The sequence below is a fragment of the Monodon monoceros genome, unplaced genomic scaffold, assembly GCF_005190385.1.
Source record: "Monodon monoceros isolate NGI ecotype Baffin Bay Population unplaced genomic scaffold, NGI_Narwhal_1 Super_Scaffold_12, whole genome shotgun sequence".
NCBI classification, from domain to species: Eukaryota; Metazoa; Chordata; class Mammalia; order Artiodactyla; family Monodontidae; genus Monodon; species Monodon monoceros.
The window spans coordinates 157,762,514-157,789,362 of NW_021703768.1; the positions used below are offsets into that span (position 1 = coordinate 157,762,514).

At 58.7% G+C, this 26,849-nt stretch overlaps 2 protein-coding genes across 3 annotated transcripts in view; both read left to right on the forward strand.

The window, feature by feature from the left end:
• CACTIN (cactin, spliceosome C complex subunit) overlaps positions 1 to 9,874 on the forward strand; it is a 13,752-nt gene extending 3,878 nt beyond the window's left edge. The window contains exons 3-10 of the mRNA XM_029217845.1: positions 1,858 to 1,953; positions 2,412 to 2,557; positions 3,291 to 3,453; positions 3,540 to 3,654; positions 6,815 to 7,007; positions 7,493 to 7,615; positions 7,706 to 7,986; positions 8,487 to 9,874. Coding sequence (XP_029073678.1) covers positions 1,858 to 1,953; positions 2,412 to 2,557; positions 3,291 to 3,453; positions 3,540 to 3,654; positions 6,815 to 7,007; positions 7,493 to 7,615; positions 7,706 to 7,986; positions 8,487 to 8,977 — 1,608 coding nt within the window. The 3' untranslated portion in view covers positions 8,978 to 9,874. The remainder of the gene's footprint in view (positions 1 to 1,857; positions 1,954 to 2,411; positions 2,558 to 3,290; positions 3,454 to 3,539; positions 3,655 to 6,814; positions 7,008 to 7,492; positions 7,616 to 7,705; positions 7,987 to 8,486) is intronic.
• A 4,145-nt stretch (positions 9,875 to 14,019) lies between these two features.
• On the forward strand, positions 14,020 to 24,417 carry TBXA2R (thromboxane A2 receptor). Of its 2 annotated transcripts, XM_029218016.1 has the most exons (4): positions 14,020 to 14,387; positions 18,776 to 19,005; positions 19,147 to 19,644; positions 23,660 to 24,417. In XM_029218016.1, exons 2-4 carry the CDS (start codon positions 18,859 to 18,861, stop codon positions 23,903 to 23,905), a joined length of 891 nt encoding a protein of 296 aa, XP_029073849.1. In that variant the 5' UTR covers positions 14,020 to 14,387; positions 18,776 to 18,858; the 3' UTR covers positions 23,906 to 24,417. The 2 variants fall into 2 exon arrangements, with proteins under 2 accessions (XP_029073849.1, XP_029073848.1); XM_029218015.1 differs by having other exon boundaries at positions 18,776 to 19,644.
• The last annotated feature ends 2,432 nt before the right edge of the window (positions 24,418 to 26,849 follow it).

Here is a 26,849-nt window from a genome sequence, read left to right on the forward strand (position 1 = left end):
ACGTGATGTTCTCCTCTCTGTGTCTCTGAGTCCAAAGTTCCCTCATCTTATAAGGACACCAATCACTGGACTAAGGCCCAGCCTAGTCCGGCACGACATCAACTAATCACATCCGCAGAGACCCTGTTTCCAAATAAGGTCATGTTCCCGGGTTCCCGGGTTGGGACGTGGACATACCTATGTGGAGGACAAATTCGACCCGACACAGCTGTGGGGAGGGTGAGAGCCGGTGGACACAGGCGGAAGCCACCGTATCTACCGCTGTCTACATACACTCTGAGCTCCCAGCACCTCAGGGCCTTTGCACTCACCATTCCTCTACCTGGAGCACTCCCGAGCCCTCCCCATAGCTGTTTCTTCCTCAACCTTCAGATCTCGGCTGATGTGTCCCTCTTCTGAGAGGCCTCCCTGGCCCCCTTGGTCCCGCAGGTCCCCTGCGTCCTTTATCAAGGCACTGCTTCTCCCTTCCTAGTGCTTTACTAACAGACGTGAATCATGCGCCTGCCGGGTGCTGGGTACCGTGTGGGCCCTGCACATGCGTCAGTGAGCGACAGAGAGAGATGCCTGTCCTTGTGCGGCCATCAGTCTCAGGGGAGGCTGGCTGTAAATAACTCATTTAGCTGAGTCCGCAGAGGAAGGAACGAAGGCAGGCGGGGGTGGGCGAGGAGGCTGCAGTTGAAACGCACGGGTCCAGAGAGGTCTCGTTGCAAAGGTGATATCTAAACACATGTCCCACTTTATGGCGTGTAATTCCTGTGGACTGTGAGCTCAACGGGGCAGGCTCTGTCCCAGGCGCTGGCACGCAGTCGGCCCTCAGTAAATGTCGAATGGGTGAGCGGGCCTCGGGGCGTCTGAGAAGCCCCGGCCCAGCCTCTGAGGCCTCTGTAGTTGGGGGAGGGAACTAGACGGCCCAACTGTGTGAGCAGTGTCACGCATCTTGTCCTGGCGCTGGGCTGGCAGAGTGGGCAGGCATGGTGTTGGCCACGAACATGCCTCTCCGGGCTGGGCATTTGTCGAGGGCTCTGTGTCTGAGTGCGGGCTCTCCCCGTCCAGGCCCTCTGCGGCTATTGTGTGTGGCCGTAGAGACGAAGTGCGGTCATTGTCACTGTGTGGCGGTGGCCCCGGGAGGGGCCACCCCGTGTCACCCTGGGGGCACGCTTTTCTGTGCACAGGGGCTCCTGGAACGACCCTCGGAGCCGGAGGAGGTGACAGGAGGCACAGGTCTTGGCACGTGCCACCCACAACAGTTGTGAGATGACTTGGGAGGGGCGGGGAGTCTCCAGGAGCCTGTGCCCGGGCCCCTCCATCAGGTGAGGGCACAGACAGGGAGGAGCCGCTCTCCGTACTCGGGGTGCCCCGAGGGGTCCGTGAGCCGGGACCCCGGCGAGTGTGCTTTCAGAGTCCCCCTCTCGCTCAGCCGCTGGTTCTGCCCCTCCGCGTGGCTGCTGGGGGTCTGAGCTGCGGAGAGCCGGACGCCACCCAGCCAGTGAAGCCAGGCTTGCGTGTAAAACAAGAGTCAGCAGCCCCAAGTAAGACTGTCCCGTGTGTGACATGGTCGCGTTCTGCAGGGGCGGGGCTGCCTCTCCCTGTGTCTCAGCACATGGCTCGGGGCAGAGGGCGCCCCACGATGCTGGAGTGTACTGAACCGATTCTGCAGGCGAACGGGGGGCCGCGTCTTCCGCTGGAAGTCGGGGTGTGGCCGCGGGCAGGTCACTTCTCCCTCAGCCTCGTGCCCCTCATCGGCAGAGCGGGTGCTTCGGTCTGGTGGATGCCCGCCTCGTAGAGCAGCAGGGGGTCCTGGGGCGGGCGGCAGGAGGGGGCATCGCTGCTCAGTGGGCGTGTCGTTGGTCCTTCCAGGCCCTGGAGAAGAAGGGGATCAGCCACCTGGAGGAGAAGGAGCTGAAGGAGCGGAACAAGAGGATCCAGGAGGACAACCGGCTGGAGCTGCAGAAGGTGGGGCGCCCCGGGCCACCCTCCTTCCCTCCTGAGGGCTCCCAGGCTGGCTCACCCTGGCTTACGTCAAGGGGGACCTGATTGGCTTACGTGGAGAGTCCAGGGGACATTGGCTTCAGGCACGGCTGGATCCAGGGGCTCGGGCAGTGACTCCAGAGAGCTGTTCCCCTCCAGCTCGGCTCTGCTGGCCTCTGGGATTTATTCTAAGACGCTCCCTGCTGGGTGGCCAAAGTGGCCCTGGCTGCTGAAGGCTGCTGTGTCTCTAGCAAAAGGAGGGCACCTTCTGCCACAGGGTGTGTCCAGCGTTTCAGGCGTCCCCGGACCGATTCCTGTGTCCGGGGCCGGGCCATGGGTGTGGTCCCACCCGCCCCTAGGGAGCCCCACAGCCTGACAGGATGAAGGCAGACCCACGAGACCCCCATCGTACACTGGCCGCTCATGTCCTCGTGTGCCCGCAGGTGAAGCAGCTGCGGCTGGAGCGGGAGCGGGAGAAGGCCATGCGGGAGCAGGAGCTGGAGCTGCTGCAGCGCGAGAAGGAGGCGGAGCACTTCAAGACGTGGGAGGAGCAGGAGGACCACTTCCACCTGCAGCAGGCGAAGCTGCGGTGCGCGCCGCCCTCCGCCCGCCCCTCGCCGCCCTCCGCCCGCCCCCGGGTGCAGGGAGCGCGCCTCGGCCCCCCCGCATTGCCCCTGGGCCCTCGGCTTTCCACCACCTCCTCCTCCTCGGGGTCCCTCCTGACCCTCTTCCGGGCGCTGCTTTCCGTCGCTTCCTTCATCGCGCCTGTCTCCCCAGGGGCCGGGTGCCCCGCCATCCCCAGACTACGGGGTGGTTCACTCAGCAGCCTCGTCTAGAGTCAAGAAAAGTGAGGCTCCTGGGGTGTCGAGAGTTGCCCGAGCTCACACGGGGTGTGTGAGCTCCAGGCCCGGCCCCCTTCTCACCTTGCTGCTCACCAGCCGCGCCAGCCCCCAGGGGCTCAGACCTGCCTGGTCCCAGGGCTCCCTGGGGTTGGACCAGGGTCAGCCTCTGATGCGTTTTCCCACACACAGCACTGAGGCTCCAGATCTTTCACCCCAGGTGGGCCTCTCTGACCCTGTGTCCCCGCCCACCCGCTGCTCTTCAGACCCCCTTGCTCCCGTCTCTGCCCCTTTCAGGGCCTGTGCCTTCCAGCTGACCTGTCTTGCTCCTCTGCCTGACGCCTCCTCTTCCAGGAAGCCTTCCCTGACCACCATCCACAGCAGGCCGGGCTCCTCCCCTGGCTCCAGTCAACCCCCGAGGGCGAGGTCTTTAGGAGGGTGGACACAGCCCCGGCTTTGACACTGCCCCCCGCTCCCCGGCAGCTCCAAGATCCGCATCCGGGACGGGCGGGCCAAGCCCATCGACCTCCTGGCCAAGTACATCAGCGCTGAGGACGACGACCTGGCTGTGGAGATGCACGAGCCCTACACCTTCCTCAACGGCCTCACGGTGGCCGACATGGAAGACCTGCTGGAGGACATCCAGGTACGGCCCTGCTGTGCGCCTGGCACTGCTGCTGCCACCCCAGCCCCGGGCATGCCTTCACCCACCGTCTGCACCTCCGCCTCCAGGTGTACATGGAGCTCGAGCAGGGCAAGAACGCGGACTTCTGGCGGGACATGACGATCATCACGGAGGATGAGATCGCCAAGCTCCGCAAGCTGGAGGCCTCGGGCAAGGGGCCAGGTAATGCGGGCCGGGCCACCGGAGACACACCGGGCTGTGCCCTCGGGGAGGCACCTCTGGGTCTGGTGGGAGCCGCTTGGGCCGGGTGGCTCCACAGAAGAGGCCTTGGCTTCCTCTCTGGGGTCTCCCTGCCAGGGCCTGCCTGCGAGCCACCAGGGGGCAGCACTGGGCAGCGGGGGCAGCGGGTCCTGAGCGAGGCGCTGTCCCGCTGGCGTGCGGGCTCACCCAAGCAGCGCCAGTGGCTTCCTTTAAACAGCTGCTTAGCGCTGGGCTTCCCCGGCAGCGGCGTCTGCGGGTTTTCTGTTTGGGTTTCAAGTTTTCGCCAGAGGCTTTGTCCGTTTGAGAACAGGACCTGACTGCACTTGGCGGGAACCCGTGCGGCGTGGCGTGCTTCTTTAATCAACTTTTCTTTTCCTCAGAATGATTGCCTGCACATAATTGCAAGGGAGACAAGCTCTAAAGCAGGGTCTCTCCCCCCAACACTGCTGACATTTGGGCCCAGACCGTTCTCTGTGGGGCCGTCCTGGGCCCTGTGGGGTGTGGAGCAGCCTCCCTGCCCCACCCACTCAGTGGCAGGAGCCCCTGGTCGTGACAACCACAGATGTCCCCTGACATGGTCCATTGTCCCCTGGCGGGAGGCAGATTCAACTCCAGTTGAGAGGCACTGTTCTAAAAGCTCGTTGGCAACCACTGCAGTCCCACCCCTCCCGCCCCCCTGAAGCCACCGGCTTTAATGACATCTAGCTCCTGGGGGCCTTGAGCCTGTGTCACTAAGCTCTCATCTCCATGTCAGTGCCCACCCATGGTGGCTGAGGACGAATGCCCTCCCTTCCCTGAGCCTGTGTAAGTGCTGTTCTTTGCTCAGTTGGGGTGGTCGGGGAGGTTTTCTTCCTCTTAGAAAAAGGAGGAGCATTCTTTATCTTTGTAAGTGGAGTTTTATTTCTCCCGTAGTGGGGCACATCTTGTAGTAATTTCCAGAGAAAGGAAAGGACTCTTTGCTATTAGAAATGGGTGTCCAGGGGAATTCCCTGGAAGTCCAGTGGTTAGGACTCTGTGTTTTCACTGCCGAGGGCCCAGGTTCAATCCCTGGTCGGGGAACTAAGATCCCACAAGCCATGTGGCACGGCCAAAAAAATCCAAAAACAACAACGACGATGACAAAAAATAAATGCATGTCCAGAAACATCTGCTTTGGTGGCAGTGGTGCTGGTTGGGAGGGTGCTGCAGGGCCCTTGGACAGAATGACAGTTACAGGTGTGGCTCTGGGTGCACACCCGGGCCGCCCAGCAGCTTGGCCACCTGGGGCCGATCGGTGACCTCCCCAGAGCTTGGTTGTTCCTTGCATCGTACGGGGTTGAGAAAACACCTCCGGGAGGATTGCGTGAAGAGGAGTGAGTACATGGTCGTCAAGCATTCAAAACAGCGCCCGCTCTTACGATGCCAACGCCTCAGCGCAAGGACCGTGGGTGGGGGATTCTGCACCACCGACCCCACCTTCCCCAGGGGGTCAGACACCTGGGAGGCTCCCATCAGGCCCCCTGCCCCGTCCCTGGGCCCTTTCTCCCCACTCCCTCTTCCACTGCGAGTGGGTTGTCTGCTGCCACCCTCCTGCAGCTTCCTGCACTCGCCCCAGAGGAGGAGCCCCTTTCTGGGACCCCACATCTCTTTCCTGTGGTTTGTGCCCTCGCATCCTCCAGTAACTTGTAGAGAGAGACAGGAAATTGTTGGCGTCCCACGTGTCAGGAAATGTCTGCTCTCCCCTTGGCTGGTGGCCGCGGGGCAGGGGGACGTTGTGCTGGGTCCCTCCCGTTTCCAGGGCTCCCCGCATGCCTTGCCCACGGTCCCTCCTGTGGCACTTCCCTTCCCTCTCCCCCTCCCTGCCACGTCAGTCACCCCTCTGTCCCCTTTCCCTTCTCGCACGTTACGGTCAGGGTCCCAGGTGTCCTCAAAGAGAGGGTTTGTGTTTGTCTTCTTTTGGCCTGATTTCTGAGAGAAGAGGGGGAACTTCTTGTCTCCACCACTCCTGGAGCCCCTCAGAGGCGGCCTTCATTTTAAATTAAGTTGGCCCTTCCCTTTCCTTTCGCTTTTCCCCTTTTCTTTCCTTTTTTCCCCCCCCTCTCCTTTTCTTCTCTTTGCAGCTGGGAAATCCTAACTGTACAATAGAGCGTGCAGTAGGAAGTGGGTCCCCTTACAATCCCTGTGGGTCCTCCCAGGGAACATCTCTGAGGAGAAGCCTTCCCCCCACCCAAACGGTGCCACCCCCTCTCCTGAAATGGTGTCCCAGAGGGCACTCAGCCGGCACTCTCCAGCCAGGCCTGTTGGTGGACCCTTGGGTGGCATCCAAACCCAGGACCTGGCTTCCTTTAAGCAGTGGCTCAGCACCCGGGGCTTCTGTGGGAGCGGCGCCCACTGGGGCTGTCTGTTTGGGTTGTAAGTTAGCACCGGTGGCTCCGTCTGTCTGAGCGAGCAGAGGCCTGGCTTCTGTTTGAGGTCTGTGCAGGATGCAGCTCTGCTTGGCCGGGTGTGAAGGGTGTCGCCGAATTGGGTTTTGGTCCCGTGATGTGTCTGCACCTGCTACAGACCGAGGCCGGGCTGCCGGCCCTGTGGGTCTGCCGCTGAGGCCAGGGCTGCTTGGGAGCCCAGGTGCTGATTCCAGGGTCCCGGGTTGGTTGGCTGGAGGGGACTCGGGTTCTTGACGCTGTCGGATCAGCTGGGCTTGGAGAAGCCGGCTTTGGAGCAGGGAGCGCGAGCCGGTTGCCTGCCCCCAGTTCACTCAGCAGCTGTGTACGGAGCTCCCTGCCCTTGGGAAGCTGGGAATCAGGCATCCAGGCCAGGGGAGCAGTCAGGTAGTCGACGAAGGCTTCCCAGTAGAAGGGATGCTCTCGCTGAGGACTGAGGATGGCTGGGACCTAGGAGGCGGACTCGATGGGGAAGAACTTATTGCTGGTGGGAAGCACCCACCGCATGTGCAGGGGCCTTGGGGCAGGGCAGGGGTCGGAAGGGCACAGCGTGCTGTCTGATGAGCCACAAACAAGGAAGCCAGCCGTTGTGAGGGAGAGCTGGGGTCAGGCAGCATTGGCCTCACCCTCAGGGGCCTCTCAGTCTAGAGGGTTAGGACCTGGGCCCAGCCCCATGCCGAGCAGCCCTCACCCCACTGCAGGTGAGCGGCGAGAGGGGGTCAACGCCTCGGTCAGTTCCGACGTGCAGTCGGTCTTCAAGGGGAAGACGTACAGCCAGCTGCAGGTCATCTTCCAGGGCATCGAGGGCAAGATACGGGCCGGGGGCCCCAACCTAGACATGGGCTACTGGGAGAGCCTGCTGCAGCAGCTGCGTGCCCACATGGCCCGTGCCAGGTGAGCTGGCGGGGCCTCCCTGGGAGCCACAAGCTGGGGCCCCAGCTGGAAGGCCCCCTTCCTTCCGGCCTGTACTTAGCACTTGGTCTTTGTTTTCCCTGGGTCAGTGGACATCACAGGAAGCCCTCAAGGCTGCTGTCCCCCGCCTTCCACAGGCCCCATACCCTCTGTGTATGAATTCTCCTCGTGCTTGGCGCTGTCATGTAAACACGGCTCTTGTCTGCCGCTAAGTGCAGTCACTTCTAAATTTATCCTCTTCCTCGCCTGTCCCCCGTCCTTTTCCAGCCCAGCTTGGCCCTTAGGTCACGCCTGCATGTGTACACCCCAGTACAGGGACCTGCCCTCTCCCGGTGTCCGCCTGTGCCGTGGCCACTTGCTGCCCTCAAACTCCGGGTCCTTGCAGCAAAATGGGGGGGTCATGAGAAGTCCTTGGGGGGGGCCTTCCCCCTTGGAGTGTCAGGGTGACCACCCGGCCTGCGTTCCAGGCTCCGCGAGCGGCACCAGGACGTGCTGCGGCAGAAGCTGTACAAGCTGAAGCAGGAGCAGGGTGTGGAGAGCGAGCCCCTGTTCCCCATCCTCAAGCAGGAGCCGCAGTCTCCGGGCCACAGGTAGGCCTGGGTCTGGACGTCCCCTGCCGGGCGGCGGGACTAGAAGCCCCGCCCACTGCCCGCCCCGCTCAGTCCAGCCCTCTCTCGCAGCCTGGAGCCTGAGGACCCGGCCCCCACCCCGCCCGGGCCCTCGGAGGGTGGCGCTACTGAGCCGGAGGCGGAAGCCGCCGCACCGGCGGAGGGCGAGGCGGACGGGGAAGCGGTGCTCATGGAGGAGGATCTGATCCAACAGAGCCTGGACGACTACGACGCCGGCAAGTACAGCCCGCGGCTGCTCACGGCCCACGAGCTGCCGCTGGACGCCCACGTGCTGGAGCCGGACGAGGACCTGCAGCGCCTGCAGCTGTCCAGGCAGCAGCTCCAGGTCACAGGTGCGGGGCGGGGCCAGCAGGGGGCGGAGCCTCCCCTTGGTGAAGGGGGCGTTGGTGGTGAACCCGCTCTCGATCCTGCTCCGCGCTCCGCCGCCTACTCTCTTGAGAGTGTCCGTTCATTCACCTGCTGGCTCGCTCGTTTGTTCGTTCTGGGCGTGACCGGCTGGCTGGTCCCAAGGACACAGGGGTGGTGGTCTTTACTTCCCGTGCCCAGCTCTGCTCTGAGCTCCTTACACTGCCCGCTTGCCCGGGCCTTGGCCTTCCTGGGCAGCCATCGTCCCGGAACAGCGGAGAAACGGCCTCGGAAAGGCCCCAGTCCGGGGGTCCCACTGCGGGCTTCTGACCACCAGGCTCTTCGGCCAACCCGGCAGGGGACACGTGGTGTTTGGTGCCCACCCGGGAGGGCGGGGGGCACCGGGCAGGCGGGCCCGGGTCGGGGCATGTGACCGGGAAAGGGAGGCTGCGGTGCCGGGGTCCCGGTTAACGCGCCCCGCCCGCAGGCGACGCCACCGAGAGCGCGGAGGACATCTTCTTCCGGCGCGCCAAGGAGGGCATGGGCCAGGACGAGGCGCAGTTCAGCGTGGAGATGCCGCTGACGGGCAAGGCCTACCTGTGGGCGGACAAGTACCGGCCGCGCAAGCCGCGCTTCTTCAACCGCGTGCACACGGGCTTCGAGTGGAACAAGTACAACCAGACGCACTACGACTTCGACAACCCGCCGCCCAAGATCGTGCAGGGCTACAAGTTCAACATCTTCTACCCCGACCTCATCGACAAGCGCTCCACGCCCGAGTACTTCCTGGAGGCCTGCGCCGACAACAAGGATTTCGCCACGCTCCGCTTTCACGCCGGGCCGCCCTACGAGGACATCGCCTTCAAGATCGTCAACCGCGAGTGGGAGTACTCGCACCGCCACGGCTTCCGCTGCCAGTTCGCCAACGGCATCTTCCAGCTCTGGTTCCACTTCAAGCGCTACCGCTACCGCCGGTGACCGGCGGGCCCCCTCCCGGACCCCTGCGAACTGACCAGGGGTGTGGGAAGCCAGCAGCCTCCCCTGGCTGGGCCTCCTCCTTGCGGGGCCTCACTTCCTGGTGTGAACAGGGGTCGCTGTGGAGCCTGCCTCAGAGAGCTGAGGGGACCCACCACCAGGCGGGCCTGGGGCATTGACGCACAGGAGGGGCTGCTGATGGGATTTTCAGAGCCCAGGGAACCAAGCAAGCGTCTCCAGGCCTCAGTCCTTGGATTGACGCTGAGCCCCACCCAAGAAACAGGCCCTGCATCACCGGGGCTCTGGGGGGCTTGCAGGGCGTTGCTCAGCCCCTGGACATGGCCAGCGGCTGCAGGACCCAGGCTCCAGGCCCTTGAGTGCATGTTCCCGGAGAGGCCATCCGGGGACGTCTGTGGTCCCCCAGCTCGCCCCTGGTGCTGGCTGGGGTCAGCCTCCGCCCGGTGGGCACGGAGGATGCGTCACCGCCCGCCATCAGGTCTGGGAACATCCTTCCACAGCCACCGAGCACAGGAGCCCCCAGGGTGCGGCTGTGGCGCCCCATCGGGCCTCTGGGCCTCTGCGCGTCCCTCAAGGCTGCGCTCCTAGAGCCACTTCCCAGCCACCACAGGGCTGCTCTCCTTGTTGCCGAGTCTCAGACACGGGCAGTCAAGGGCCTGGCAGGTACGATCACTCACCCAGTCATAGACTGTCAACGGTGCCCCAGGCGGGCCCACCCCAGAAACAGATTGCTTTTAGCGTTTTCTTATGGAGACATTTCCAACCTCAAGTGGTCAGAAGCCTGAAGGGCCGCTGCCAGCTCCTCAGACAGCCTCGCCCAAACACCCTATTTCATCTGGAAACATTTCTATTTCAGGCTGTTTCTGTAAAACGATTTTTTTAGGTGGGGGGGTGGGGGGGAATCTTGTTTATTTTCATTTAATTGGTCTACTTGTGAGATTGCATGTTTCTTTTCAATAAACATTTTATTTTGGAATAAGTTTAGGTTTTCAGAAATGCCGCAGAGATAGTCTAGTGTTGCCGCACCCCACACTCAGCTGTCCCCATTGTTAACGCCTTACGTAACCACAGCACATCTGTCACAACTAAGGCACTAAACAGCCAAGATAACCTTTTGAAAACAACCACCACACCTAAAAATAGTCAATGACAGTTCCTTAGGGAGCCCCTCATAGTCTGAGGGCTTCCTCCCGCTTTGTCCCCCACCCCTAGCCTCAGCTCCCAGAAGGAGGGTGTACTTCTGAACGCTCCAGGAGGTGCGCAGCTGCTCACCTAGGCCAGGGGACGATGCTCATTGGTGTCTGGGGACATCTGTGCTGGTCATGATCTGGGGGGCTCCTGACATCATGGCGTGGGGGCCAGGGATGCTGTTCCACACCTCACAGGGCCCACGATGGCCCCCCACAGACAGTAATCTGCCCCTATGTCCCCAGCGCTGAGGCTGACATTCCCCAGGCCACTGGTCATCTACCAACCCCGACTTAACAATGTCCCAGGAGCCTCTGGCTCAGCTCTGGCCTCCACTGCCCTGCCCCACCCCACACATGCTCGTACATCAGTAAACATGTTCTAGACAGCAGGGCTTGGGGACTCAGGGAAGTGCATCTGGTCATGGGACACCCAGTCCCCACTGCAGACCCTGTCCCACCCAGCCAGCCTGGTCCAGAATGAAGACTACCCTTTAGAGCAGCACACAGACCATATCCATCCCCTTTGGAACCCTCCACAGGCATTAGTAATCAATTGCTGATTGCCAGAGCAATCTTAGAGTCTTCTGGGCAGCCGCTACCAATTAATCCCTGGCCTGCTCCACTGTCATCGAGTGTGGGACAGGCCCCGGGAGCAGGGAGCAGGGTTGAGTCGGGGGCAGAGCCGGGAGGCACTTGCGCGCCTAGCAGGGTGCTTGGTCACCAGATGGGTCGGGCCTTGTTCTGTTCTCAGAGCACAGGCTCTGTGTGGCTGAAATAGCCTGGCCTTTAGCCTGTGTTTTGTGGACCTCACGCCAGCCCTACATGACAGTGCTTGTGTCCATTTGGGGAAACAGGCTCACAGAGGCACATGTTTTCAAGCCTAGAAAGCAGCAGTCAGGGTTAGAACCCGGGTTTCTCCAACCTCCCATTCGCAGACCGTTTCCCCACCTGCCTCCTAAGGAGTCCTCCCAGCCCCAGCATCCTGGTTCCTCCTCACGCCCCTCCTACAATCCAGGCAGGGAGTCTACCCAAGGGAGGTGGCGGCTCTGAGCAGGGAGAACAAGGTGGCTGTGACCCCGACTCGCTGGGCACGTGTTTAGCCAGGAGCCCCCCGTCTGGAGGGAGGAGAGCTGGGCTCAGTTGCCCTCCAGGCAAGGAGTCAGGGTAGGGCAGGGGAGGCATTGAGTCTGGGGGGCCCCAGAAGGGACACTGAAGGCTCCCTGGAGGAGGGGAGGGATGCAGGTTCTGGGCCTGGGAGGACGGGGCTGCCGGGCAGAGAAGGAGGGTGGGGCCTGCCTTGCAGAGGAAAAGGCAACAGGTGCGCCCAGGGCAGGGCCGAATGCAAGTCCAGCTGCTGGACTCTTTCCCAGGGCACTGGGGAGCCATAGAGGGTGAGTAAGCTGGGCAGGGCACAAGTTGAGTGTCAGGGAGACCCCTCAGGCAGACTGGAGGCACATCACCCCACCCAGCTGTCCCATGACACAGCCCTGGCCCAGCATCCACCCAGTGTCCCTCAGATTGTCCCCAACCCCACCCCAGCCTCTTCCTGCCCTGGGCTGTGAGTGAAGCTAAGAATAGATGCTTTCTGCCTGGCTCCCACCGGAAACCACAGCCATGGCGGTGGGGGGGGGGGCACGTCCTGAACCTGGTCTCTGTTCCCACCATCTGGAGCCCCCAGGCCATCTCAACCCCTCCCACGACTCCCGTGTGCCCTTTGAGCAGGGTGGGGGGTGGGGGTGGGTGGGAAACGGAGGCCAGGAGACCACTAGCCACCAGCCCAGGAGGTGGGGGAAGCCCAGTACTCATATTCAGATCCCACCCACACGTGGCCTTTGACACGTCCTATCTGCCCTCCAGGCCTCAGTTTCCCATCTATAAAATGAGCATTTTTACCCCCCCGCCTTGCAGAGTCGTCGTGAGACCCAGGCTAATTGCAAGTCAAGTGCGCTTCTCTGACCCCTGCCCTGGCTACTTCCCAGAAGGAGCACTGTCCTTCTTATCTCAGGCCAGAGGAAGTGAGACCGGAACAGTCCCCTTTCATCTCACCCACCACTCCATCTGAAGTCCCAGCCCCACATCCTCTTCCCACCAAGTCTGCCTTCCTTACAGTTCCCCGAAGCCTCATGTTCTCTCTTGCCTCCAAAGTTTTGCACGTGTAATTTCTGCCACGTCTCTTGGACCTGTGGAACTCCTACGTATTCCACAAAGCCCCAGTTCTCAGTCCCTTCTCCCTTACCCCCACCCCAGGATGCCTTCCTGCCTCACCTCCTGGGCTCCTACCTAAGCCCTGTCACTTCCTTGGGCCCAGCCCTGAGCGCAGGAGAGTGGGACTGTCTGTATCCAGCTTTCTCTCTCTCCAGCCTGGGGGATCTTTGAGGGCAGGTCAGGTTTAGTCTACCTGTTCTACCACATGGGCTGCCACACAGAGTTGCCCTTAAGGAGGGGGTGGGGGAGGCAAGACTGCCTGGAACAACTAGGCTTTACAGAGGAGAGGGCCTCGGAACCAGGGCTCTGCCAGATGCATAGGAGTTGGGGAGATTCCTTGTCAAGGAAGAGAAGTTACGGTTAAGTGGGATGGAACAGAGGAGGTGCCATCTGGAGGGATGCAGAGGCCAAAAGGATAGTGGGTAGACCCAATGGAGGGGAGAGCAGGGCGAGGGCAGGAGTCCATCTTTCTCACTCAGAGCCTGTACTCTGTGCCCCTCCCAGGCTCCTGAGGACTGGGTGGGGTGAGGTGAAGGCCAAGCCAGAGAGCCCCGGCTCACTCCAGGCCTTAACTGAGGGCCAAGGAGGCCCAAGGCCACCCCTCCATGCCCAAGCCCTGCCCTCCACACATCTTCGAAGGCCAGCCCCAGGCCCGTGGACCCCCTTCACCCACCTGAGGCCCAAGGACTGTGGGCAGGAAGGACCTTTAAGGAGCTTCTCACTTTCCTGCATCACGGTCCAGCCTCCATGCTTTTGCTCTAGCCGTACCCAGGTGGTCACCCTCTGCTTTCATGGCTTTGGGCTGATCAGACCCTGGCCCACAGCCCTGAGTGAGTCTGGGGGCTTCCAAGGAAGCCGATCCTTCCTGGGGAGACATTCCCCAGCCCTGCTTCCAGCCTGCTGCTCATCCTCAATCACTCCTGCAGTGCCGGGCTCTGGGCATCCTTCCCCACCCTGCACTGCGGGGGCTGAGGGAAAGCACACCTCCCCACCCGGACCGCAGGCGGCTCTGCAGGGGGCTTTGCCTCCTCTGGCCCCAATGCCAGCCTGTGTCCTCACAGGACCCTCCCCCTAGAATGCCACCACCCACAGCCCTCCCAGATCACCTGCTTGAGAAGCCTGTCTCAGCAGGCTGCCCACGAAGCTCCTGGGTGGAGAGTGTGCTCGCCTCTCCCCTCTAAACGTCCCTGCACCTCTACCCCCAGCCCGGGCAGGGGCCTCAGACAGACCCTACACTGATGAGGCACCTACTGTGTGCCAGGCCCCACCCCACCGGGTTCACCAGCTCTGAGCCCTGGGTCCCTGGGTCGGGGTCTGGCGCCCTGGGGGGCGGGGCCCGCCGGGCCCGCCCCCGCCCCCTCTCATCCTCGGGTGCAGCCCGGACGGTGAATAACACTGGGCCTGGCGGCCGGAGCGCCGGGAGGGGACCTGGCTGGGGTGGGCTTGGGGGAGGGGAGCGGGCGGAGGCTCCCGAGAGGGCGCCGGCCACCCCGGCCACCGCCCCTGCCCCTACGGCCCTGGGGTCCCATGGGCGCCCCCTCCCCCAGGAGGCCTCGCGGTCTCCCCGCTGGGCTAGGGGGCGCCCACTGACCCTCATCAGCCCGGGCGGGAGGGGCGTGGCCAGCGCGGGACTGGAGGGGCTGATGGGAGACAGACCGAAAGACACAGAGATTGAGCCAGACACTAGCAGAGACGGGCGCCGGCCGCAGAACGGAGCCCCAGCCCCGTGCTATTTTTAGTCCCCGCCGAACCCCCTCCAGGCCGGGAGGGGACCTCGCCGCCCCTCCCGCGGCCCGGGACCCCGCCCCGCGACGTGGCAGTGCCGGGGTCCTCGGCGTGGTTCTCCCGCTGTGACTCAGTTTCCTCAGGGGCCCCGGAAGCCGCCCTGCTTCCGCTTCCGCACGCCCCCCTCCAGCCCGGTCCGCCGGGACACGACTGCGCGGCTGGCTACCCCTGCACGCCCCATCGACCATCGCCTGCTGAGGACAATTGGCCATCAGGTTAGGGGCGGGGCATGAGAGTGGGCAGGTGTGCCTTGGGTGTATCCTGCGGTGACCCGCCCTGCCGTGGGTGTTTCACCGTGGGCGGTGACAATTGCCAGGTGCTGGGTGTTCCGGGGCATTGGTGAGCTTGGATCCCGTGCCTGGAGTGCTACCGGCCCTGGGCACCTGCGTGTGCCTCTGTGGCCAGTGTGGCGGAGGATGTGCTTTGTGTGTGGGTTTCCCTGGGTCTGTGCCCGGCCATTCCGTGTCCTGTGGTGTCACTACAGCTGCGGAGGGAGCCAGGGTGCTGGCTGTGGTTGTGAGTGTGAGCACACGTCCGGTTGGTTGTGTGTCTGTGTGCACACTCGGAGTTGTGCCCATCATTAACCACTGGCCGCCTGGCTCGGGTCCTGTCCCTTCATCACCCATCCGTCCCCCGCTGGTGCTTGGACAGATAAGGAAACTGAGGCTCACAGGGAGGGACCGTGTGAGTCCGGGCCAAGGCTCGGCTCCAACCCTGGCAGGCTGATTGTGATGCCTCTGGGGTGGGGGCCTGGCTGCTGTCACGAACAGGAAAAGTTCCCGGAAATTGAGTCTTGCGGTGGGGGAAGGCAGGGGTGGGCCTGGGGACTGACAGTGGCCCTGCATGTATGCGTTTGTGTCTGTGTGGGCGTCTGTGGCTGCACAAGGGCGTGGAGGGGGTCCACACCCTCAGGCGTGCAGGTCTGCATCGGGTAAGGGCAGGAACTGATGCAGAGATTGGCCTGGTCCCTGCACTGTCATGCCAGAGGACATCGTCGTTGGTCACCTGGGCAGCATTAAAGGACTTAGGAAACGTGGAAATGGGCCAAGGTCACACAGAGCATCAGGGCCCCCACCTGGCTGCCCCATGCACACAGCCAGGAAGCAGGAAGGGTGCACCAGGCGGGGTGGGGATGGGAGGGCACAACGGAGGCAAAGTCTTGGTGGCAGGAGCAGGTCAGGCCCGGGAAGACCAGCCAGAATGCCAGCAGGCGAGTCGGTGTCCTTGTTATCCCCATTTCACAGAGGGGGAAACTGAGACTCAGCAAGGTCGAGCCCCCAGCTGGGCAGTGGCAGATTGCGGGCTCCAGTCCGAGTTTGTCTGAGGTCACCGTCACCCTTGGGGGAGCCTGGGTGGGTCCATGGCGTGAGGACAGGCAGGCCGGGCAGGCCAGGTGGTGGCGTGTCAAGAGGAAGAGGGACTTGTTGAAAGACGGATGGATCACAGGAGCTGGAGGAGAAGAGTGGGGCAGAGGTGATGACGGACCATCAGGCAGAGGAGGGGCCTGGCCCTTGGGAACCAAAGACCACATTCCATGAGAGCCACCATGGTGGGCGGAGGGAGGACTAGCCTGGTGCCCGAGCCCAACCCAGCGCACAGGCCTCTGGGACAGCGGTGGATAGATCCCTCCCAGCCTCACCGAGGGAGGCTGAGGGAGCACTGAAAGTCCATCCTCCAGAGAGGAGCCAAGGACCCGAGAGAGATATTTCTGGAACCCAGGACCCAACCAAATTCCCATCAAAGTTCTGGAACCTCAGCCCCTTGAAACTCTAGATTCTTGGGACCTTCATCTTCCAGAACTGGGAACTCGTTAGAATTCCAGAACCCTGGACCTTCAAAGTCCAAACCTCCCCACTCTCGGGCCATGGAATCCTGGGTTTGTCCAGCAAATCTGGGGTCCATGTTTCTCTTGAGGCACAGAGAGGGAGAGCAGTTCCCCCAAGGGCCACACCGTGGTGCTTATGGCCCTCGGGCTGGGAAGAGCACAGTCCCCTGCAGGGTGGGGGCCCTGCCAGCCCTCCCGGCCAATGTGGGAGGGGAAGGGAGGCCTCGCCAGGTGCCCCTCTGGCCTGCTTGCCTGGGGAACTTGAGCTGTTCGCTCTCACCTGAACCCCTCGGGGGGACTGGAAACCGCCGGCTGGGGCCAGAGGGAGTGGTGCCAGTTTCCAGCCTCCCCCAGGCCAAAGGCCCTGGGCCACAGGCTTGTTCCCAGACATGGGAGATGAGGCAGACACAGGGTGTATGTCCCCGGGTGCATAAGCGCCCGCGCAAGGGTGGGGAACCAGGGGACCATGAGACCCGGGAGGAGCTGGCGGTCACTCAGGGCTGAGGCAGGGGCAGTGACCGCAGGCACAGCCCCGAGTCCCCAGGAATGTTTAGAAACAGCGCATTACCAGCTCTCAAGGGAGGGAGGGAGCAAGCGCCCCGCCCCAGGGGGAATCCAGGTGCAGGCCAAATCTGAGATGGCAAAGAGCACACCCCTGCCAGGGAGTGGAGGGCTCAGATGGCCGAGCACCGGGGAAAGCCCCCACCCCTCTGGGGTTCAGGTTTCCGTCTCCAGGCCCCGCCCCCATCGAAGTGGCAGTGGCCTTGGCTCTCAGCCTGGAAGGGAAGCTCTGTGGAGCCGGCCAGCAGGAGCTGGATAATTTATGAGGCTCAATAAGGAGCCGCTGAGCTGAATTAATGAGATGGGGAGCGAGGGGGTAGCGGAGCACGCTCACTGCTGGGGCTAGGTCACAGGCATGGGCTCAGGGCTAGCATGAATGGAGCGCCTACGTGGGCTTAGCCCTGGGCACGGACGAAGTCGTTCTCATCATCCACCCCATCTTATAGGAAGGGAGACTGAGACTCAGAGCGGGGACTTGACTCCCCTCGGGGATTGTGGCAAAGTCAGTGTTCGAATCCAGTCTGACCAACTTTTTAGAAAAATTCTATCCCTTTTTTTTTGTTTGTTTGGTGGGTGTGTTTTTTGTTTGGCTGAGCTGCACAGCTTGCAGGATCTTAGTTCCCTGACCAGGGACTGAACCCATGCCCTCGGCAGTGAAAGGTCGGAGTCTTAACCACTGGGCCGCCAGGGAATTCTCCAGAAAAATTCTATCTGTTTTTCATCAAGGAAAATTCCAACGATGGTGACCCTCCACACCCACCTCCCACCAGCCTCCACCTGACTTGCAGGCCTTTGACTCAATTACACACATTTGTATGTAATGAGGCCCGAGTTTAAATCTCAGATCCACCCCGGCTAGGCTGTGTGACTTTGGATTAGTTATTTAACCTCTCTGTGCCTCAGGTTCCCTGCCTTTGCAAAATGGAGATCATAAGAGGACCTTTCTGAGCTTTAACTGCCTGGGCCATCTGTGCCTCCCATGGTCCTGCCTCCCCACCTTTGCCCACTCTGATCCTGCCACCCAGTGCCCCCTCCCTGCCAGCACAAGGATGGCTTGTGGTGTGCGCCCAGGGTGGGGTGCCGGCCCCCTGGGTGACCTTACGCCCTCCCTGCTGTGTCCTTTTGGGGAATAGTTGCGGCATGTGGACTTCTTAGTTGCAGCATGCAGACTTCTTAGTTGTGGCATGTGGACTCTTAGTTGCGGCATGTAACTCTTTAGTTGCGTCATGCATGTGGGATCTAGTTCCCCGACCAGGGATTGAACCCAGGACCCCTGCATTGGGAGCGCGGAGTCTTACCCACTGGACTACCAGGGAAGCCCCTGGAAGCTGGCTTTTGAATGGTCTCATTCTATTTCTACTCGACGTCCCCATATCTGGCTGATTCGTCCACACCCGAGGCAGTCAGACCCATATGTCTCTCCAATTTTCTCCCCCAGCCCCACACAGGGTAGTTTATAGCCCATTACCCTCCTCCTATTGTTTATAGCCCGTCCCTAGGGATCCTGTTGCTCCAAATGACCTGAGTTTTGCTCCCAGATGGAACTGGATTTCTGGGTTTATTTCTTATTAAACAAAAACGGGGGAAAAAAAGAATCTACACGATTCCAACATGTGAGGAAGGCTCTCCCTAAAACACCAATGGGGCCAGGTTTCTCCCACAATTTCACAAGAAATTGTAACCCACAAGGCTGACCTTGGAGCCCACTCGAGAACCAGCGACCTCTGGCCACCAGCCAGCTGCCCTCCCCACACTGGGTGTGTCCTGTTTTACAATAGCTGAAATCTGTTCTGGATTCTGCAGTCTACCAAGGGCTCAGATGGATGACCAGCAGGGAAATGGAAGTTTAGAGAGAAGAAATCATTTGCCTGGGGTCACACAGTGGGTACCAGGGCTGGAGTTCAAACTGGGGCTTCTCAGCCCTTCTCTGAGACCTGGCAAATACTAACTGGTGTCTTTCAGGGTTCCCAGAGGAGACAGAACTGATCCTCACCCTTGAGGGTCACTGAGCCTGGGCAGGACAGGGCTGGAGCTAGTCATAGTAGTAATAGTAATACTTACTGAGTAGGGAGTGAGATAGGTCAGGAAAGGCTTCCTATAGGAGGGGATATTTGAGCTGGGGCATTGAAGGTTGTGTAGGAGTTCACCAGGGCTGCTCAGACTAAAATGCAGAATGAATCACCAGCAAATCTTCTCTTCTGCCACCACCCTCCCCAGGTGTGCCTGAGCCAGTGCCAGTCCACCCCACCTGCAGCCTTGGCCTGATGGGGTGGTGACCCTCCCCACTCCGCTCTGGCGCCATGTGGCCCAATGGCAGTTCTCTGGGACCCTGTTTGCGGCCAACAAACATCACGCTGGAGGAACGGCGCCTGATCGCCTCCCCCTGGTTCGCGGCCTCCTTCTGCCTGGTGGGCCTGGCCTCCAACCTGCTGGCGTTGAGTGTGCTGGTGAGTGCGCGGCAGGGCAGCTCCCATGCGCGATCCTCCTTCCTGACCTTCCTCTGTGGCCTGGTTATCACTGACTTCATGGGGCTGCTGGTCACTGGCACCATCGTGGTGTCCCAGCACGCCGCCCTCTTTGACTGGCAGGCCGTGGACCCCGGTTGCAGCCTCTGCCACTTCATGGGCGTCATCATGGTCTTTTTTGGCCTGTGCCCGCTGCTGCTGGGGGCCGCCATGGCCTCGGAGCGCTACCTGGGCATCACCCGGCCCTTCTCACGGCCCGCAGCCTCCTCGCAGCGCCGGGCTTGGACCACTGTGGGGCTGGTGTGGGCCACCGCGCTGGCGCTGGGCCTGCTGCCCCTGCTGGGTGTAGGTCGCTACACCGTGCAGTACCCGGGCTCCTGGTGCTTCCTCACACTCGGTGCCGAGCCAGGGGATGTGGCCTTCGGTTTGCTCTTCACCCTCCTTGGCAGCCTCTCAGTGGGGCTGTCCTTCCTGCTCAACACGATCAGCGTGGCCACCCTGTGCCACGTCTACCACGGGCAGGAGGCCGCCCAGCAGCGCCCACGGGACTGCGAGGTCGAGATGATGGCTCAGCTCACGGGCATCATGGTGGTGGCCAGCATCTGCTGGATGCCGCTGCTGGTGAGTGGCGGGGGCAGGGGCTGCCGGGGTCTCCCACCCACCCTTGGTGACTGGGCCTCGGTTCCTCCCGAATGAATTCATAACCCTCAGGTTCTCGTCCGCCCAAGAAAATGTGGGCATGACCCCAGTGTTCAAGGGTCCTTCCTTGAGGAACCCATGAGCAAGACACAGATAATCCCAAACTGGGGGCAGGACTGGGGCAGAGGCAGTGTCCTGGGACTGAGATGCCCAGGGAAGGGCTCCCAGGCTCTCCCTGGGATATCAGGGAAGGCTTTCTGGAAGAGGGGCATTGGAGCTGGGGTTTTGAAGGATGAAGAGGAGTTTACCTGCCAGAGAAAAGCAGGGAGGACATTCCAGGTACAATTACTGAATCATTTCTACTTTGTGCCTAGTTCTGGGCTGGACCCTAGCCTTGCACAGATCTTCCCTGAGTCAGGGGAGCTTGCTGAAGTCCTTCCACTGATTGATGTAATTGGCCGCTTGGAGTGGTTATTTTTCCATTTCTGACTGGATGGTGACAAGTCTGGAGACTGGAATCAGATACTTGGTTTCCAGCCCACATCCAACAAGGACTTATCATGTGACTCTGGCTACAGGTCAATCTCCAGCCTCAATCTCCTCCAGCCTCAATCTCCCCCTATTATGGGGATGACTAAAAAGGTGCCAGCCTCTCAGAGTGACTGTCAGGATGATGACATGAACTCATTTGTTCATTGGTTCCTTCAACAAACATTTGCTGAGCTTTGAGTGTGTTGCTGGCTCTGGTCTAGGCACTGCACAGGGAACAAAACTGACAAAACCGCCTGACTTCCTGGAACTCTTAGGTCGTGGGGAAGACAGAAAATAAACATAGTATATAAATAAGTGAAGTGGTAGATATTAGGAAGTGATAAGGGCTAAAACAAAAGCTAAACCTGTGGGATAGGAAGATTGCAAATTTGGTTTGCTTTGTTTTGCTAAGAATGTTTTCACGTGTGTCAATGGTGGGAGAAAAAAAAGAAAGGAACATAATTTTTTTTGTGATACGTGAAGCTGCAGGCACTGATGGGTCCCAGGGGAGTGGCAGTTACAGGACGATGCTTCCGGCTGAGAAATGTGCTTCTGTTCTGTACCGGGGGTGTCCCTCCCAGGCCTGGTCTCATAGAGCTGAGGCCATTTCTTTTTGTAGTTTATTTTATTTATTTTATACAGCAGGTTCTTATTAGTTATCTATTTTATACATATTAGTGTATATATGTCAATCCCAATCTCCCAATTCATCCCACCACCACCGCCCCACCCCGCCACTTTACCCTCTTGGTGTCCATACGTTTACTCTCTACATCTGTGTCGAGCTGAGGCCATTTCTATATTCACTTGTAATTATTATCATTATTATTTATCGAGCAGCATCTAGACGGTGCCTGTGAGCACCTGAGTCAGGTCCCCGCTCTGCCCACAGCCCTCCAGGGCTCCCACCTCCCTCAGGGTAAAAGCCCAAGTCCTCCCTGCCACCCACAAGGCCCTGCACGACCTGCCCCGTCCCCTCCCTGCCCTCCCCTCCTCCCTCTCTCCCCCTCGCTCACTCTGCTCCAGACACATGGACCTCCTGGCTGTTCCTCCAACATGCCAGGCTCAGTCCTGCCCCAGGACCTTTGCACTGGGCTGTACCCTCTGCCTGGAATGCTTTCCCCCACCCCAGATCTCCACATGGATCACTCCCTCACTCCTCCATGTCTTCCCTCAAATGTCACCTTCACCAAGAGGTCCCTGACAAGGATCCGTCTCAGCCTCTTCTTTCTCCCTGCCCTCCAGCCTTGACTCTCTTGAAATACCCAGGATGAGCCCTGCCCTGCTCTGAACCATTGGAACTGAGGCTTTGTAGGATAAATAGAAGTTGAGCTGTTAGGTAAAAACCAGGAAGGCATCCTAGGTAGAATCATTGAATCATTAAACGATTCCTGGTCCCCTTGGGCAGCAAAGTTTTTCCTAAAAGGCCATATAGTAAGCCATTTAAACACAGTCTCTGTGACAACGACGCAGCTCTGCTGCTGTGGCATGAAAGCTACATGGAAACAAATGGGCGTGACTGTGCACCAATAGGACTTCATTTACGGACTCTGAAATTTGAATTTCATGTCATTGTCACGTCGCAAAATACGCTTTCTAGGCCACTACCCTGGTGGCCCAGTGGTTAAGACTCCGTGCTTCCACTGCAGGGGGTGTGGGTTCGATCCCTAGTTGAGCATGCTGCGTGACATGGCCAAAAAATAAAAAATAAAAATTTTTTTAAATTAAAAAACCCCCAAAATATGCTTTCTAATTTTTTTCTCTCACCATTGACACATGTAAAAACATTCTTAGCAAAACAACAAAACAAACCAAAAAGGCAAAAAAAAAGCAAACAAAGCAAAACAAAAACAGGTGGCAGGCCAGATTTGGCCCATGAGGTAACTCCTGCTCTAAAACCTCCCATAGCTCCCTATTGTCCCAGAAGAAAGGCCCACAGACACTTCCTTCAAACTCACCTGGGAAACTCCTATTCGCCATCTGGTTACCTCTCCCAAGCCCGGTCAGGCTCCTACTCTGGGCTCCAACAGTGCCTCCATCACTGCTAGGTCACCCCCACTCCCACCGCCAAGCTGCAGCCACCTGGTCACATGTCCTAATGGGGCTGTGAGCCTGTGAACCTGTGCAAGTGGGACCTGGGTCTGTCTTGGCCACTGCAGTGTCCCCAGAATTGCCCAGCACACTCTAGGTGCTCAGGAAACAATTTTAAAATAATAATTTTGGGGGAATTTCCTAGCGGTCCAGTGGTTAGGACTCTGCACTTACACTGCTGAGGGCACAGGTTCAATCCCTGGTCAGGGAACTAAGGTTCCGCAAGCTGTATGGTGCAGCCAAAAAAAAAAGAAAAAATTTATTTTAATATAATACATGCAATACAATATGAATATAATTATATTAAATATAGTATAAATTTGATTATAATTATGAAATATAATAATTATAATTAATTATATTAGATTAGAATTAATAATTATATCAATCATTATATAATTTTTAAATACTGTATAACATATAGCTATAATTACATATTATTATTTAATATTTAACAATTATATCAATCATTATATAATATATAGTTATATATTATACAACTGTTAAATACTATATAACATATAACTATAGTTATATATTATTCATTCATACTTAATAATATATCAATCATATAATATATATTATGTAATTGTTAAATACTATATAACATATAGCTATAATTACATGTTATTAATTAATACTTAATAATTATATCAATCATTATGTAATGTATAGTCACATCCTTATAATTATGTTATATATTATATAATTACATATATAACTTTAAATACTATATAATATATATAGCATAACTATATATAATAGTTATAATTAACAATATATTAATTATTAGGTAACTATATTCTATGATAATCTGTAAATACCTTATTACATTATATATTGTATAATATTAAATATAAAATCCAATATTTAATAAAATATATTAAAGTGATTTAATATAAGAATTTAACAAACATTATTTAACATAAAATTTTATAAACTATAAATTTTAATATAATATAAACTGACTTAAAATAAACAGCATAAAATTTAATTATTTAATATACAATTTTATACCATAATTTGATATTATATTATAAAATTTGTATAAAATATAAATGTTTGATAGAATAATAAAACTGGCAGTCGCAGTGATTCCACCTGCTCGCACCTGCAAGTCCTCTTGTCCACCACGTTTAATTGTGCCCAGGAGAGGAGCAGGAAAAGTGTGCTATTTTTTGGCCACATCAGCTGAAGCTCAGAGAGGTCAGGCAGCTCTCCCGGGGTCACACAGCACCTCGGGGACAAAATCAGCACGGGATCTCGGTGGATGGCAGGTGGCCCGGGCAGGTACTGGTGGAGGGCAGGGCTGGTGGCCGGCCTGGCCCCCGGCTGACCGCTCTGGCCACACGCACACACCCCCCTCCCCCCGCAGGTCTTTATCGCCCAGACGGTGCTGCGGAGCCCGCCTGCCATGAGCCCGACTGGGCAGCTGTCCCGAGCCACCGAGAAGCAGCTGCTTATCTACCTGCGCGTGGCCACCTGGAACCAGATCCTCGACCCCTGGGTGTACATCCTGTTTCGCCGGGCGGTGATCCGGCGCCTCCACCCTCGCCTCAGTACCCGGCCCAGGTCGCTCTCCCTGCAACCCCAGCTCACCCGCAGGTCCACGATGCAGTAGGGCCAGGGCTGGACGTCGGGGGCAGCTCTGGAAGGACAGAGCACCCTGCCAGCATGTCCCCCATCTAAACTTTGTCCTCCCTGTCAGTCGCATCTGCCTGTTCGGAAGTCCAGGAGCCAGGAGTGCAGGATGGACAGTTTGAGTGGCAGGATTGTGTGCTGTCTTCCATCATCCCTGGGGACCCTCCAACTCTTCCCTGACTCCCCTTTCCAAAGCCCCTCCCCTCTCTCCGCCCCCTCCCCACTCAGAGGCCCCTCCCAATCCCAGGAAGGGTGTGGGCAATGCTGGGATGGTGTCTGGAGGAAAGCAGACTTGTAAGCCTCCCCTTGCAGAAATCCTCCAGAAATGGGGGACTCTGACCCCCTCTGACCCCTGAATATGACCTACTTACTGGGGTACAGTTGATTCCCTTTGACAGCCCAATTTGAGAAGGCTCTGTCTAGAAAAGGTTGAATGAGAACGGGCAAGAGACTCCCTCTCTTGCCAAAATATAATCTCTTTTGGCTCTGAAATCGTCAATTATTGAAGTTTCTTGTATCAATATTCCTATCCAACCGTGTGGCAGCCGAGCAGGACTGGGGGGCTGTGGAAGCCCCAAGAGGTTGGGCTGGCTTCCAGCTCCTCTCCCCATTTCCTTTATTGAGTCTTCCCTAAGCACTTTACAGCTTGGATCTCCTGGAAGCCTCCCTACAGCCCCTAGGAGAGGGTTCTGGGATTAAACCCATTTTGCAGGTGAGGAAAAGAGAGGGCAAGACACACAGGGACCATGGCGTACACGCCTGCTTCCTCCAGGGCAGATGGGATGCACTCCCTCATAAGCTTGTGGTTTAGCCATCTATTCACTCAGCCCTTCAGACTCCCCATGCCTTGAACAAGCAGCTCCTGGCCCATAGTAGGTGCTCAGTAAAGGCAGACAGAATGGCCGAACGACTGAGTTTGTCTAGAGCACCGTGTGTCTGCAGGTCCATGAGCACCTGCACACTTGGCACTTAACAATGCGCCTGGCACATCGTAGCCACGTAAGAAGCATCTAGTGCTGTCATGTCAGCCCCCCAGACCCTCACGCCTGCCCCTTCCTCTGCTCTCCCCCAAACACCCCCCAAAAATGACACACAGGGCTGCAGGGGTGGGAGGTGCCTTTATTCCCCACGAGCCCTCGAGGTACATGAGGGGGAAACCGCCTCCTGCCCCAACTTCCCCCCCCCCCCCCGCCCGCCGCCTCACCCCGCCTCCCCTCCACAGACCTGGGATCTGCTTACAGCTCCCAGAGTCAGGCCCGGGTGAAACCAAAGCCCCTGTGTCCACCCTCCCTCACCCCCCCCACACCCCGCCTGTGGGGGAATGAGGTCACCTGCTGCTTCTGGGGGACCCAGGCTGGGAGGGGCAGGAGAGGGGATGGGGGCCACAAGTATGTCACCCCCAAGCTATAGCCCCCCATGGTAGGGGAGGGGCTCTGACGCCGGCGGAGCTGGCCCTGGCTCCCTGAGCTTGGGGGAGGGGGCAGGCCCCTGAGCTGAGGGTTCAGGGGGCTGGGAATGCAGGAGGGCCGCCCTGGTGGCAGAACTAGGGATGACAGATTTGGTGGGTGGGGTGGACTTCTGGGGTCTCAGCTGGGGCTTGGGGGGAAGGGCTGGTTTCTGCGGGACGGAGGGGGACCACGGCCGTGGGAACAGGGCAGAAGTGGATGGGCTTCGGCCTGGGCCAGTATCGGCCTGGGCTCCTTGAACCCGATCATGGGACTGAGGGTGAGAGACCCTCCTAGGACCTGTAGGTGGGGCTCTGAGTGGTGGGCCTGGGTGTTGAGGTCGGGCTGGGGGAGTGGGATCAGCCTGGGTTCTGGGGTCAAGGCCAGGGGTTGGTGGGCGGAGCCCATTTCTAGAGCTGAGATGTATTCTTGAGCTGGTCTGGCTTCTGGAGCTGGATTGGGTTTCAGAAACAGATTCGGTTCTGGAACTAAGGTGGATTCCAGAGCTGGGCTGGGTTCTTGAACTGGTCTGGGTTTCAGAGCTGTGGTGAGTCTCAGATCTGAACTGAGTTCTAGAGCTGAACTGGGTTCTGGAGCTGAGCTGGGCTCCAGAGCTGGGCTGAATTCTTGCACTGGTCTGGGTCCCAGAGCTGGGCTGGGTCTCAGAGTTGAGCTGGGTTCCAGAACTGGTCTGCGTTCTGGAGCTGGTTTCGGTTCCAGAAATGAGGTGGACTCCAGAGAGGGGCTGCATTATTGCACTGGGCTGGGTCTCAGAGTTGAGCTGGGTTCCAGAGCTGGTCTGCGTTCCGGAGCTGGGTTGGGTTCCAGAACTGGGCTGTATTCTTGAACTGGTCTGGGTCCCAGAGCTGGGCTGGGCTGTAGAGATGAGCTGAGTTCCAGAGCTGGTCTGTCTCCCAAAGTCCGGCTCAATACCAGAGTTGCCTGGGGGTGTGGTCTGGAGTTGGTTTCTAGAGCTTGGCAGGGTTTCTGAGATGAGCTGGGTCCCAGAGGTGTTTTGAGTTCCCAGGCAGGTCTGGGTCCTGGAGCTGGGCCTGCTCTCAGAGCTTGACAGAGCTGTGGAGCTTAAGTCTGTTGCTGCATTGGTCTGGGTCCCAGGCCCAGACTTTAGCTGGACTCTGGAACTCAAGTAGGTCTCAGCAATTGACTGTGTTTTAGAGCTGGATGGGATTTCAGAGCCAGCCTGTGCTCTAGAACTGAGCTGAGTTCTGGAGCTGGGTGGGGTGCCTGAGCTGGACTGAACTCTGGAAATTGGCCAAGCCTTGAAGTCTGTCTGGGTCCCAGAGCTGGATGACGTTCTAGAGCCGCTCTGTGTTCTGCAGTGAGGGCGGGTCTTGGCATCAAGTGGAGCTCTGGAGGCGGGCCTTGCCCCAGAGATGGATGGGGGTCCAGAGCTTGTCTGAATTCTGGAGACAGGCCTGCTTGTTGCACTAGTCTGGGGTATAGAGCTGGGCTCAGTCT